The 13,793-nt window shown below is 36.4% G+C and overlaps 1 protein-coding gene across 1 annotated transcript in view; it reads right to left on the bottom strand.

Annotated features, from left to right (window-relative positions):
* Positions 1 to 5,932: 5,932 nt before the first annotated feature.
* The window catches only part of CAMKK1 (calcium/calmodulin dependent protein kinase kinase 1), an 882,751-nt gene continuing 874,890 nt past the window's right edge, over positions 5,933 to 13,793 (bottom strand). The window contains exon 18 of the mRNA XM_053707509.1: positions 5,933 to 7,008. Coding sequence (XP_053563484.1) covers positions 6,936 to 7,008 — 73 coding nt within the window. The 3' untranslated portion in view covers positions 5,933 to 6,935. The remainder of the gene's footprint in view (positions 7,009 to 13,793) is intronic.

Raw genomic sequence — 13,793 nt, 5'->3', positions numbered from 1 at the left:
GAATTTGTTTAAGATCTTTAGATCCAAGATTGGTCTGAAGGTTCCCTCTTTTTTGGAACCACAAACAGATTTGAGTAAAAACCCTGTCTCTGTTCCCCCTTTGGAACTGGATGGATTACTCCCATAACTAGGAGGTCTTGCACACAGTGTAAGAATGCCTCTTTCTTTATCTGGTTGACAGATAATCGTGAAAGGTGAAATCTCCCTTGTGGAGGAGAAGCCTTGAAGTCTAGAAGATACCCCTGAGATATAATCTCCAACGCCCAGGGATCCTGAACATCTCTTGCCCACGCCTGGGCGAAGAGAGAAAGTCTGCCCCCTACTAGATCCGTTACCGGATAGGGGGCCATTCCTTCATGCTGTCTTAGAGGCAGCAGCAGGCTTTTTGGCCTGCTTGCCTTTGTTCCAGGACTGGTTAGGTTTCCAGGCCGTCTTGGACTGAGCAAAAGTTCCCTCTTGTTTTGTAGCAGAGGAAGCTGATGCTGCACTTGCCTTGAAGTTTCGAAAGGCACGAAAATTAGACTGCTTGGCCCTTGATTTGGACCTGTCCTGAGGAAGGGCATGACCCTTACCTCCAGTAATGTCAGCAATAATTTCCTTCAACCCAGGCCCGAATAGGGTCTGCCCCTTGAAGGGAATGTTAAGTAGTTTAGACTTTGAGGTCACGTCAGCTGACCAAGATTTAAGCCATAGCGCCCTACGCGCCTGGATGGCAAATCCAGAATTCTTAGCCGTTAGTTTAGTCAGATGAACAATGGCATCAGAAACAAAAGAATTAGCTAGCTTAAGTGCTCTAAACTTGTTAAGTTCGTCCTCCAATGGAGTCGTTGTCTGTAAAGCCTCTTCCAGAGACTCAAACCAGAACGCCGCAGCAGCAGTGACAGGAGCAATGCATGCAAGGGGCTGCAGGATAAAACCTTGTTGAATAAACATTTTCTTAAGGTAACCCTCTCATTTTTTATCCATAGGATCTGAAAAAGCACAACTGTCCTCGACAGGGATAGTAGTACGCTTTGCTAAAGTAGAAACTGCTCCCTCCACCTTAGGGACCGTCTGCCATAAGTCCCGTGTGGTGGCGTCTATGGGAAACATTTTTCTAAAAATAGGAGGGGGGAAAACGGCACACCGGGTCTATCCCACTCTTTATTAATAATTTCTGTAAACCTTTTAGGTATTGGAAAAACCTCAGTACACACCGGCACTGCAAAGTATTTATCCAGTCTACACAATTTCTCTGGCACTGCAATTGTGTCACAGTCATTCAGAGCAGCTAAAACCTCCCTAAGCAAAACACGGAGGTTCTCAAGCTTAAATTTAAAAGTAGAAATATCAGAATCAGGTTTCCCTGAGTCAGAGATATCCCCCACAGACTTCTGCTTCTGCATATTGTGAGGCAGTATCAGACATGGCTCTTAAAGCGTCTGTATGCTCTGTATTACACCTAACACCAGAGCTATCACGCTTTCCTCTAAATTCAGGTAGTCTGGCTAATACCGCTGACAGTGTATTATCCATGACTGCTGCCATATCTTGTAAAGTAATCGCTATGGGCGCCCTAGATGTACTTGGCGCCATTTGAGCGTGAGTCCCTTGAGCGGGAGTCAAAGGGTCTGACACGTGAGGAGAGTTAGTCGGCATAACTTCCCCCTCGCCAGAATCCTCTGGTGATAAATTTTTTAAAGACAAAAGCTGATCTTTATTGTTTAAAGTGAAATCAATACATTTAGTACACATTCTCATATGGGGTTCCACCATGGCTTCTAAACATAATGAACAAGGAGTTTCCTCTATGTCAGACATGTTTGTACAGACTAGCAATGAGACTATCAAGCTTGGAAAACACTTTAAATCAAGTTAACAAGCAAATATAAAAAACGGTACTGTGCCTTTAAGAGAAACAAATTTTCTCACAATTTGAAAAACAGTGAAAAAAGGCAGTAAATTCAACGAAATTTTTACAGTGTATGTAATAGGTTAGCAGAGCATTGCACCCACTTGCAAATGGATGATTAACCCCTTAATGCAAAAAACGGATCAAAAAAACGAATTTAAGCTCAACTGTGGCCCTACCTTCCTCAATAAACGACTTTTGAAGCCTTTAGAGCCCTTCAGAGATGTCCTATAGCATGCAGGGGACTGCTGAGGGAAGCTGAATGTCTCTGTCTGTAATTTTAACTGCGCAAAAAAGCCCTAAAATAGGCCCCTCCCACTCATACTACAACAGTGGAAAGCCTCAGGAAACTGTTTCTAGGCAAAAATCAAGCCAGCCATGTGGAAAAAAACTAGGCCCCAATAAGTTTTATCACCAAAGCATATATAAAAACGATTAAACATGCCAGCAAACGTTTTATATTGCACATTTATAAGAGTATATATCTCTAATAGTAAGCCTGATACTAGTCGCTATTAAATCACTGTATTTAGGCTTAACTTACATTAATCCGGTATCAGCTGCATTTTCTAGCAAAACTTAAAACTGCACATACCTCATTGCAGGATAACCTGCACGCCATTCTCCCTCTGAAGTTACCTCACTCCTCAGACATATGTGAGAACAGCAGTGGATCTTAGTTACTTCTGCTAAGATCATAGAAAACGCAGGCAGATTCTTCTTCTAAATGCTGCCTGAGATAAAACAGTACAACTCCGGTATCATTTAAAAATAATAAACTTTTGATTGAAGACAAAAACTAACTATATTTCACCACTTTCCTCTTACTACCTCCATCTTTGTTGAGAGTTGCAAGAGAATGACTGGATATGGCAGTTAGGGGAGGAGCTATATAACAGCTCTGCTGTGGGTGTCCTCTTGCAACTTCCTGTTGGGAAGGAGAAAATCCCACAAGTAATGGATGATCCGTGGACTGGATACACTTTACAAGAGAAATAGAGTATTAAATATGTTGGCGTAAGTAAATAAATTAGATTTTTTTTAAATTTTAATTACTGCTGATTTATGTAATCTCTTATGCTCCTACGGCAATACGGACATTTTTGTATCCAACCAACAGTTTCCTCAGACACAAAGTACATTTTCATGCCAAAACCTTGGTGGAATATTGTTTTCTAAATAATTCATATAATTTTGATGTTAAACCATAATGAAGACTAAATACATTCTTCAAATACACCTGTAAAACTAAATTTATGCTATACCTACATCATGCATTAAAGGACCAGTCAACACAGTAGATTTGCATAATCAACAAATGCAAGATAACAAGACAATGCAATAGCACTTAGTCTGAACTTCAAATGAGTAGTAGATTTTTTTTCTGACAATTTTAAAAGTTATGTCTTTTTCCACTCCCCCTGTACCATGTGACAGCCATCAGCCAATAACAAATGCATACACGTACCATGAGGCAGCCAACAGCCATTCATAAATGCATACACACTTATACTTGCACATGCTCAGTAGGAGCTGGTGACTCAAAACGTGTAAATATAAAAAGACTGTGCACATTTTGGTAATGGAAGTAAATTGGAAAGTTGTTTAAATTGGCATGCTCTATCTGAATAATAAAAGTTTAATTTTGATTGAGTGTCCCTTTAAGTCTGCCAAAAGCAATTCATTAAAAAATATTTTGCTTATTTAATACACAGCGCCAAACTCTGTGGTAATCAAAGAACTTGTGTTTCCAGTAAACATATTATTATCAAAGAACAAAAGGTGCAAATAAGTGTAGAATAAATCTAATAAAGGATATGCTTAGGAGTCCGATAAAAGGACAAGGTGTAATATTGGAGTCTCCTTTTGGCATTTTCAATAAGCAATCCTTCAAAAAAAAGGAAAAAAAACAAACAGGGCAAGATTACAAGTGGAGCACAATATTTCAGTAATACAAGCACATGTAAATGTGCGCTGGTATTACAAGTGAGGCGCAATGCGACCTCGCGTTTGCATTGCCTGGTAGCCAAGCGCTCATGAGAGCGTGTTTCCATAGGCTTCAATGGGAGCATTGTTCTCATGCAGATAGACACGGCAAACCACCTAGTGCAGCACAGGGGGCAAATCGCACAGTGTTGGGCAGCAATCAATAAATATATACAGTACGTATATGAATATATACATACATATTTATGTGTTTATATGTGTATATACACATATTAACACATAAATATATTTCTATATAAGCATATACATATATATTTAAAGTGAAAACACAGTCCCCCCATTCACCTCCATGTAAACTCTTTTTCTAAACTCCACATCCCCTGACTTTAACCCTTTATAACTGCTTTGTGCAGTTTTTAATTTTTTTTATTTTTTTAAAAAAAATGCACATCTTTATTTTACATTTAAATGCACAGTACTCCTTATTTTGGGGGCAATTTGGGCATATTTTGAGATCTGACCTCTGGTTAATTGCGCAAAGTGAAACCGCAAGCTTGCGGGAGCATTAACCCCCTTACGGGCGCACGTTTTTTGCTGTCTTTGTTTGCTACCCCATCGGATTTTGCTACCTTGGAATGCTCTGAAGTTGCTTTGCCCATGCACAGTGTCAGCGATAGCAAAATCTGATGGAGAGGATGATTCTCCCCTCATCTTTTGTTGATACAGGCTAATTGTCATGTTGATACAGTGCAGAACTTTCCTAAGTTGTGTGTCTGGCGGGAGTGCGGTGGTTTAGGGGTTAATATGTTTATTATAGTGGCGGCAGATTAGGGGTTAATAAGTATAATATAGGTGTCGGCGATGTTGGGGGCGGCAGATTAGGGGTTAATAAGTGTAAGATTAGGGTTCATGTTAGGGTGTTAGGTGTAGACATAAATTTTATTTCCCCATAGGAATCAATGGGGCTGCATTAGTGAGTTTTACGCCGCTTTTTTGCAGGTGTTAGACTTTTTCTCAACCGGCTCTCCCCGTTGATTCCTATGGGGAAATCGTGCACTAGCACGTTACACCAGCTCACCGCTGACTTAAGCAGCGCTGGTATTGGAGTGCGGTAAGGAGCAAAATTTTGCTCAATGCTCACTTCTTGTCTTTTGTAAAAACCTGTAATACCAGCGCTGTAGGTAAGTGAGCGATGAGACAAAACTGCTCATTAGCACCGCATAACCTCTAATGCAAAACTCGTAATCTAGGCGTTTGTTTTTTAAAATTGGTTCAAAACAAATAAGTGAACCATTCACACAAAAATATGCAGAAAAAACTTGTATTGTTAGGTGGATCAAAAATCGTAACAAAATTCGTTAACAATAATCATATTTTACCAAAAACTTAAAATTTGTATGTAAATTACCCAGGAATAAAATGTATTAACTATACACAATGTAAATAGTAATTTTAGTACACTGAATGCGCAAAAACACACAGAAATTAGTACTTATAAGTACAGAATAAAAAACATAATTGTTTTTTCATTAAATGGCTTGAACATGAGCGTTCCATGGGCGTATATGAAATTGTCTCTCTAATCCCAGCGTAATTCTATAAAGATTTTTGCACTACAGATAACACTTTTTCTCAAAACACTCAAAATATTGAATAACCCTAACAGAAAAACACATGCATACGAAAATATAGGTGACTGTTATATGCTATACGCAGAAAACAGAGTAATGTGCGCCAACTGCTCACTGCTATCTTTACTCCACGGTGTCCATTTACAGCTAGCTCCATTTACTTTCAAAAACAGACATCTTGCCACTCGCAGGGACTGCCCCTTTTTACGATAATTCTACCAGGGCAGCCCCTACAAGAATTGGAAAGAAAAACCACATCGGATCTGGCAAAGTTTAGATCATTTGGCCCTTAGTCTTGGATTCTACAATGCAATAAGTAATCAAAATAAAAAACAAAACATTTTTAGAAAATGAAAGGTTCCAGGAAATAAAGTTGTGCTTGATCTTTAATTAACATTTCTGTGATGAAAAACAAAAAAGACAGATACATGAATGGTTAATTTAGAATAAATAAAATGCAGTGTGGCTTTTTAAAAATGTTTTTTTTTTAATTGGAATGAAAAAAGTGACAGATCTGCGATAATGCTCAACATCATTGCATTAGATTTAAAAGTGGAGAAAAAAATCATTATATTCATGAAATAAAATGAATGAATTAAACAATAATATATTCAAACCCATATTCACTAAACTGCACTAATCCATCAGATATACTCATTGGATGTGCCTATAATTCCATCCCACATCTGAAGGAATAAATCTAATCTAAGCTAATGGAAAAGAAATGCTTTGCAAATCTGGTTTAATATTTGTGAGGGAGTAATAGTTGGGATGTGCAAGTGTGTGCACAGGAGAATAGCCCTTCATTAAGCAAATGTAAACATTTCTATACAATAAGTCTAGTGGCCAAGATCTCAGCCATAGGTCAGTTCTCCTGCTCGTAGGCAGGTGTTGTGCAATTATACAGAAATTAACTAGACACATTAAAATAATTGATCTCAGCAGCAAGCATGGTTTAAAGAATAAACATTATTTATGCCCCCATAAGGAGTCTTTACAGAGTATGTCAAAAACAAACAAACAAAGAAAACCTGTACAACAGCAAGTTCTCAGATACTATAATATGCTGTATACACAGCTTCTATTAAAAAAATCCCTAAAGAAGCCTTTTGGTTTGTCCTTTATAAATAAAAAACATTCATTGGTCAAGCAATCCTCAAGCTACACTGACTGCAAAACGCAGAAGCACAGATGGAGATGAGGCACATGATTGGTTTTGCTGTGTACAAACACATATTTATATACATGCAGACAGACATGATTAGCACAGTTAACGTAGACAGCTGCTATTCGGCAACAGCATTCTTCTGACAATAGTAAAACATTTACAAAGACCTTGAAAAGAATGGTTAGGGGTTGCTTTTACAGACCAGAAGCTTTGGTACAAAATGGTCATGTGCGTAAAAGTCTGTGCAACATGTTAATGTGAGGGCTGTAGCAGCAGGTGAATCAGGACATGCAAGTACTCATGACGTTCCATCGTCTTCCTCTACGTCGGGGAGCTCAGAATCCTTTAAACCTTCCCCGCTGGCTTGTTTTCTATACAAATAACAGAAAGATTGTGCAGTTATAAAGACCTGCTCATACTTAATATGCTAAAGAACAAAGAACATTATCATTAATTTAATAAAAAGAAAAAGGTTACAGAATATTCCAGGTTCTTGGTTTTAAAGTTAGAATTACAGCCTTACCGCCCACATATCAATTAGTTAAACATTTTCATTTAAAAAATGATAATACAAAATATAAATGTTTTAAACAAAGCAACTACTGTACAACTTGGCTTTTTAAGGTAATGATGTTAAAAAGATTATTTTTGGCCTAAAGTTCTTACAAAATGTTAACAAATTATATGATTTTCGGTGATTTTCATGAGGAAGATATTTCAACTTAATTCAATACTCCTTTATTGTTTTCAAATTAAAAGTCAGTGATGTGGAATTAAAGAAAAAAAACAAAACAAAGAAAAGTATTGAAAGAAACCAATCAGATTTTTTTCTTCATCTGAGATTTTTTTATAATATTCCCAAGTCATTCTATAGGTAAAAAAATTACATTTTAAAATCGCAAAGAAGATTAATTTTCCCATAAAGACATATATAAATGAAAATTCAAGTATAAATAATATATGTAAGATTAAATAAAAGTAATGCATTAAGTTTAATAAATTTCATGTTCGCTTAAAGTACATAATAAAAAAACAATTCAATAGCACTTATGCCACTTACTCTGAACTTCAAATAAGCGCTAGATTTATTTTCTGACAAATAATTTTTTCTGCTATTTTCCGGCCCTCTGTATCATGTGACAGACATCAGCCAATCACAGACTAGCACAAGTATACCCTGTGAGCTTGTGCACATACTCAGAAGATTATTGTTCCCCAGAAAGTGTGAACATAAAAAGACTGCAAAATTTGATAATGAAAGTAAATTGGAAAGTGTCTTAAAACTGCATTCTCTATCTGAATCATAAAAGTTAATTTTGACTTGAGTGTCCCTTTAATAAAGTGCAATATTACTATTGAAATGTATACATGATCACGTTTTGCATATGATTAATAAAAACATACCTTGTTGGTGCAGAGTCTATGGGCCTGTATATTTATTTTTTTATCGTTAAATGATGTCTGGCTACAATGCAGCTAATATGAGGCCTTATTGCTAATGCCAGTTGACTGAAAGTTCTCAGCACATTTGCAACATTACTTCACTAATAGCTTTGGCAATATGGTGTCTGATTGATGCAATCACCTTACTTAAAAACGTGCAGGAGTATGGTGCAGGACAAGGCTGATACAAATAGGTATGGTTTACCATTAAATATGAGTGCATAAATGTTTTTTTAATAACTGTAATAAAAGGATAGGAAGTGATGCATTAAAGGGACACTGGTCAACTTTTTTCTTTGTTTCATATAGAAGAGGACATTTTGAAATTAATTCAAGATTTATTTATTTTTTACTCCTGCTTCTGTCCAAAGTATTGTCAGGGTATTTGTGAATGTCAGTAGACAATACACACACATGTGTGTATATATATATATATGTATATATATATATATATATATATATATATATATATATATATATATATATAATAAGATAAAATAAGTATGCAACCTATCAAATATTAAATTTGAGCATGCTCATTTTATCGCTGAATACATTATGTGTATTGCAAATCTGAGGTCAGACATGAGATGCCTTTTCCTGATTACAGAACATCTGAGAACAAAGGACTTGTTTTCAAAGATCCCCTATCAGATCATTACTAACCCCCATAGCTGCTAAATCCATCTAAGAGAAAACAAAAGGGATGATACAATTGTTCAATTAGTGAAGATAGATAATAAACATTTAGCCTTTGAAGCTCATAGCTCCACATGGGGTCATTACATGGGCCTGATAATTACCCAAGCTTGGATGCATCCTGGGGTGTTGGAGACAAGATTCTCTATATAAGTCTGATATGCAAACGAAATTTTGAGGATATAGTAATTAGCACAGGCCTGTTAATTGCCCCTGAACCTTAGATACACAAAGAATCTGAACTCAAGTTACCTACAGACATAGGGGAAGTTGAAAGCCTAAGAATCAAGATTTCAAAATATCTTAACCTATGTACTTTTGGTAACAAATTATCTACATAGGTCTTAGATAAATTAATGTATACCTGGAAAGTCATATATATTTTAATATCATAAATTAATTACAGTCATTGCTATATATATATATATATATATATATATATATATATATATATATATTAGAATTTGCCTTATCGTAGCTAAATAAGAGGTTATATCAGCTCAGATAAATTGGCATATCAATTGGATGTTAAAGTATTTTGTTATATTGTCTAACTAAGCATTGTTAAGTTAACGGTCCATATTCTGGTATTTTATTGTGGTATTTTAATGTGATTATTGTGAGTAAAGTTCATTTTAAAGGTATATTTTTTATGATCTGTTGTATAAAATATTGTAACTTTTTCAAGACAAGTGGTTTAAACAAATTAGGGTTACAGCCATGGGTTCCAACGTTACCCCATCATATGCCAACCTGTATATGAATGAATTTGAGGAAAGAATGGTTTATGAGAACAACCTTTTAAAAAAAATATGGTGCGGTGTGGTGGCGCTACATCGACAATGTGTTTGGCGTGTGGTGGGGCAGCATTGGAACCCTGGAGAGTTTTGTTATTGACCTTAATTCTATGGTCAGAGGCCTACAGTTCACTATTACTTATAGCAAGGAGTCTTTTATTTTTCTCGATAATAGAGTGTCTATAAAAGGAAACATATTAAAATTTGACTTGTACACTAAAGATACAGACAGAAATACTCTTTTGCAATATGATAGCTTCCACCCTAAAAAACTGATTGAGTCGTTGCCCAAGAGACAACTACTCAGAGTACAAAGGATTGTTAGTGAAGAGTCAGATAGGGATATCAGACTTAAAGACCAACAAATTTCTGGATAAGGGATACCCGGTGAACCTCATTAACAAAAAAAATAAGACAGATCAAAAATCCTATTCCCAAAGAGGATAAAACGAATCTGTATCTCAGTATAGCCACCAGAGTGATAAACTTACTAAGATAATACAAAGAAACTGGCATGTCCTCAGGGACTGTAACCAGCAGGTAACTCTGTTTAAGGAAGCTCCTCTCAGGCGAGTGAAAAGTATCCGAGACCACCTGATTAGAACAGATATAGGCTCTGGTAAGGGTAACAAACAAACCTATATTGGCAGCAAATGAAAAGGCAGTTATCATTGTTTAGGCTGCATGAGTTGTAGCTCTATTATCAAAGGAGCCCATTTTTTCCATCCCCAGAGTGGTAAAAGGTACGATATAAATGGATTTTACACCTGTGATACAACCCATGTGATATACCTTATCAAGTGCCCTTGTTCCCTTTTTTACTTGGGGGAGACAACACAAAAGTTCAGGGACCGCATGAGTCAACATCACTCCAATATAAAGAGAAAGAACTTGGAGGCTCCTCTGTCCAAGCACTTCCTGGAGTGTGGTCATAATATTAGCCAATTAAGGTGGCAAATTATAGAACAAATAAATACCCCCAGGAATGGGATGGACAGAGAGAGATTATTGAAACAGAAAGAGATGTGGTGGATCCACAAGCTCGAAACTCTTATACCAAAGGGCCTTAATCGAGACTTTGATTTAACTGGGTTATTTTAAAATCAGAGATAAGATTAAACTATATTTTTACATATATAGTTTACCACATGCCATTTTAGGGTATATATGGTTGTTGCTCCTACCCAAAAATGTACCTAGATATTCCTACATGTTTTAGTATATTTGGCTGGTTTCTCCCAAAGTACTGCAATCAATGAGATATGAAGTGTTATTCTAGAATAATTGCAACAGTGTATCTGTGTCTGTTAAAAATTTAAATATATAAAATGTATCTTTTATTCTGCCGTCCTGTCTAAGGTAACACAATGTTTTTAATATTGTTACTAATGGTCTTTAAGAAGTAATATACAATATTCACCACTAGATGGTGCTTGAGATACACATAGGAATTCCTGGTGCGAAAGTTTAAGTTTAAGAGCAGAGAACCTGCGTATATGTAACATACAGCATGACTAAGGGGTTAATCCCCAAAACGTCGCTTGTTTTTATGTGTCTTTAATAAAGATATCATCTTATAAAAGATATGGTGCTGGTGACAATTTGTATATATATCATTTGGAGGGGTTAGCAGTACACCCCAGTCACTAGAGCACTGCACAGTGCTGACCCTACTTCTTGGATTATGTGTAACGGAATAAGCGTGCATAGTTGATTCAAAGATAGTCTCTACTTAATATATTTCAATGTGTTTATAAATTTAACAAATCTCAAAAATTTAGGAATAAATATTAATTTCAATTGTTTCGTATATGCATTTTTTTGGAGGTTATTTTAAAGAATAATAGCAAATAAATTGTATTATAACCCTGGTATATACTGACAGTATGCTTGTTTTAGTTGTAGAGGCACGTCCTGTGCGACCAGTAAAGGAGAGGCAGTTGTCCTTATTAGCCAGTGAGGATTAGTAGAAATAAAGCAACAATACTGCAATATTAGTTTGAATTTCTATATCCCTTTGACATTTCTTAATTGAGATCTCTTTGTTGAAAACTGTTTAAATATAATTTTTTTAAAACATTGTACACACATTTATTCTACATATTACAAACAAATATCACCTAATAGTGTTTTAAGATACACAGCATATGGTTCACTTTGATGCTTTAGTGTATCTTAATAAATCATATCTATCAAGAGCCTGTTAGCCGTGGCCTGTTGGAAAGACCCTAAGGGAATGAGCTCAGCACCAGCTAACACACCAGCAACCTCACCACTATCACAATGACATCAGTTATTGCTATAGTCAGGGATTAGCTAATCTTAATAGGCTTATAGAGGAGAAGTTCTGGATAGATAAGAGGTATTATCAGTTATTTTAATACAGATAAACTGTACTTTGAAGAGTGACATTCTTCAACACACACAACTATACATTATTCACTATGTGGTCAGAATATCTCTATTGCAGTGCTGGTGTAGTTGCTGGAATTACCAATGCAAACGAGTATTTCACCAATAAAATGCTTTAAATAAAACAGAACATTATTATAAAATCATTTAAAATTACCCATATCCAGTATTTGAGGGCATTGCTTATAAAAGAACTGTCATTGGCAAGTTATATATTAAGTGACATTGATTGTAGACTAGGTAAACCATACAAATATAAGGATGGCTGAAATTGCAACACTATATTATATGGTTGTATACATATCAATCAATCAATCAATCAATCAATCAGATATTTATACAATTTACTGCACTGTCCAGAATATGTCTCTCCACACAAGCCTTATTCCACAATATTAATCCATCATTCAGTTTCACAACTAAAGCTCAAATGATCTAAAATATACTGGTCTTACACACAAACTCTACCTACATTAACCCCTTCACTACTTTCAGTGAAGAACTTGCCCAAAATACACAATAATTGTTTGCATTTTTGCTATCAGTCCATTTAAACAGAAATCTAGTTATTTTTTCAATTTACCTGAAAAAACTATATATATATATATATATATATATATATATATATATATATATATATATATATGTTTTTAAGTAGACAACCCAAGGTATGGGATATAGGCCATTTTGGTATATTTTATGCCACCATTTCACTGGCAAATGCAATCAAATAAAAAAACAAATGTTACCTTTTTCACAAACTTTGGGTTTGTCACTGAAATTATTTACATACCGCTTGTGCAATCATGGCATAAATGGTTGTAAAAGCTTCCATGTGATCCCCTTTGTTCAGAAATAGCAGACATTTAAGGCTTTGCCATTGCTTTTTGGTAATTAGAAGGCTGCTAATTGTAGCTGCACAGCACAGTTCTATTATTCCCGGCAGTGAAGGGTTTAATTAAGTAGTTTGTAAGGTTAATTTTAGCTTTAGTATAGAGATTACCCTCCCATCTGACACTTCCCCCACCCCCTGATCCCTACCTGATCCATCCCAAACAGCTCTCTTCCCTCCCTCTCTCACCCACAACTGGTACTGCCAATGTGAAGATTTAAGGCATTTTTTTCTTTTGTTTTCTGCAGTGTAGGATTCCCCCTTACCCTCCAACCTCCCTGATCCCTCCCAAACAGCTCTCTAACCCTCCCCCCTCTAACTAGTGCCCACCATCTTAGGTACTGGCAGTAGTCTGCTTTTTTTTCTGTAGTCTAGTGATCCCCCCACCTCCCGCAATCATTGGTTAGGGTGACCCCCCATTGTTTCGGAAGCGTAGTGCCCCTTCCCTCCCTCTCCCTGTTTTGTTTAATTTTCTGCAGTTTAGGACCCTCCCACTCCCTCCCCCCTCTGCTGCTGCACAGTTTTACCATGTGTAACAATCTGGCATCTGCTCTCATATTGAACTGGAGCACCGATCACGCTCCGGGTTCCATATGCAGGCAGATGCCTGGAGCTCAGGAACTCCAGCTCTCGGCTGTAACTTAAAAGCCGAGACTGCTGGCGCTTTCTGAAGCTCAGACGTATAAATACGTTGTGCAGTACGATAAGCAAAGCACCACACAATGTATATATAAACATTGGATTGGGTGAAGGGGTTAAAATGTGCTAGCCTTAGGACTAATGTCAAGAGAGATATGAAATTTAACATGTAGCAATGTCCTTAACTAAGTTGCAAAGAACAAAAATGGATGTGTTTTGAGAAGGGAGGATTTAGAGACTGATGTTCTAAGTATCACTGTGTCAGCCATGACAT

This window comes from Bombina bombina, chromosome 3 (assembly GCF_027579735.1).
Source record: "Bombina bombina isolate aBomBom1 chromosome 3, aBomBom1.pri, whole genome shotgun sequence".
NCBI classification, from domain to species: Eukaryota; Metazoa; Chordata; class Amphibia; order Anura; family Bombinatoridae; genus Bombina; species Bombina bombina.
Note: the sequence above shows the minus strand (reverse complement) of the source record. Positions and strands in the feature narration are given on the sequence as shown.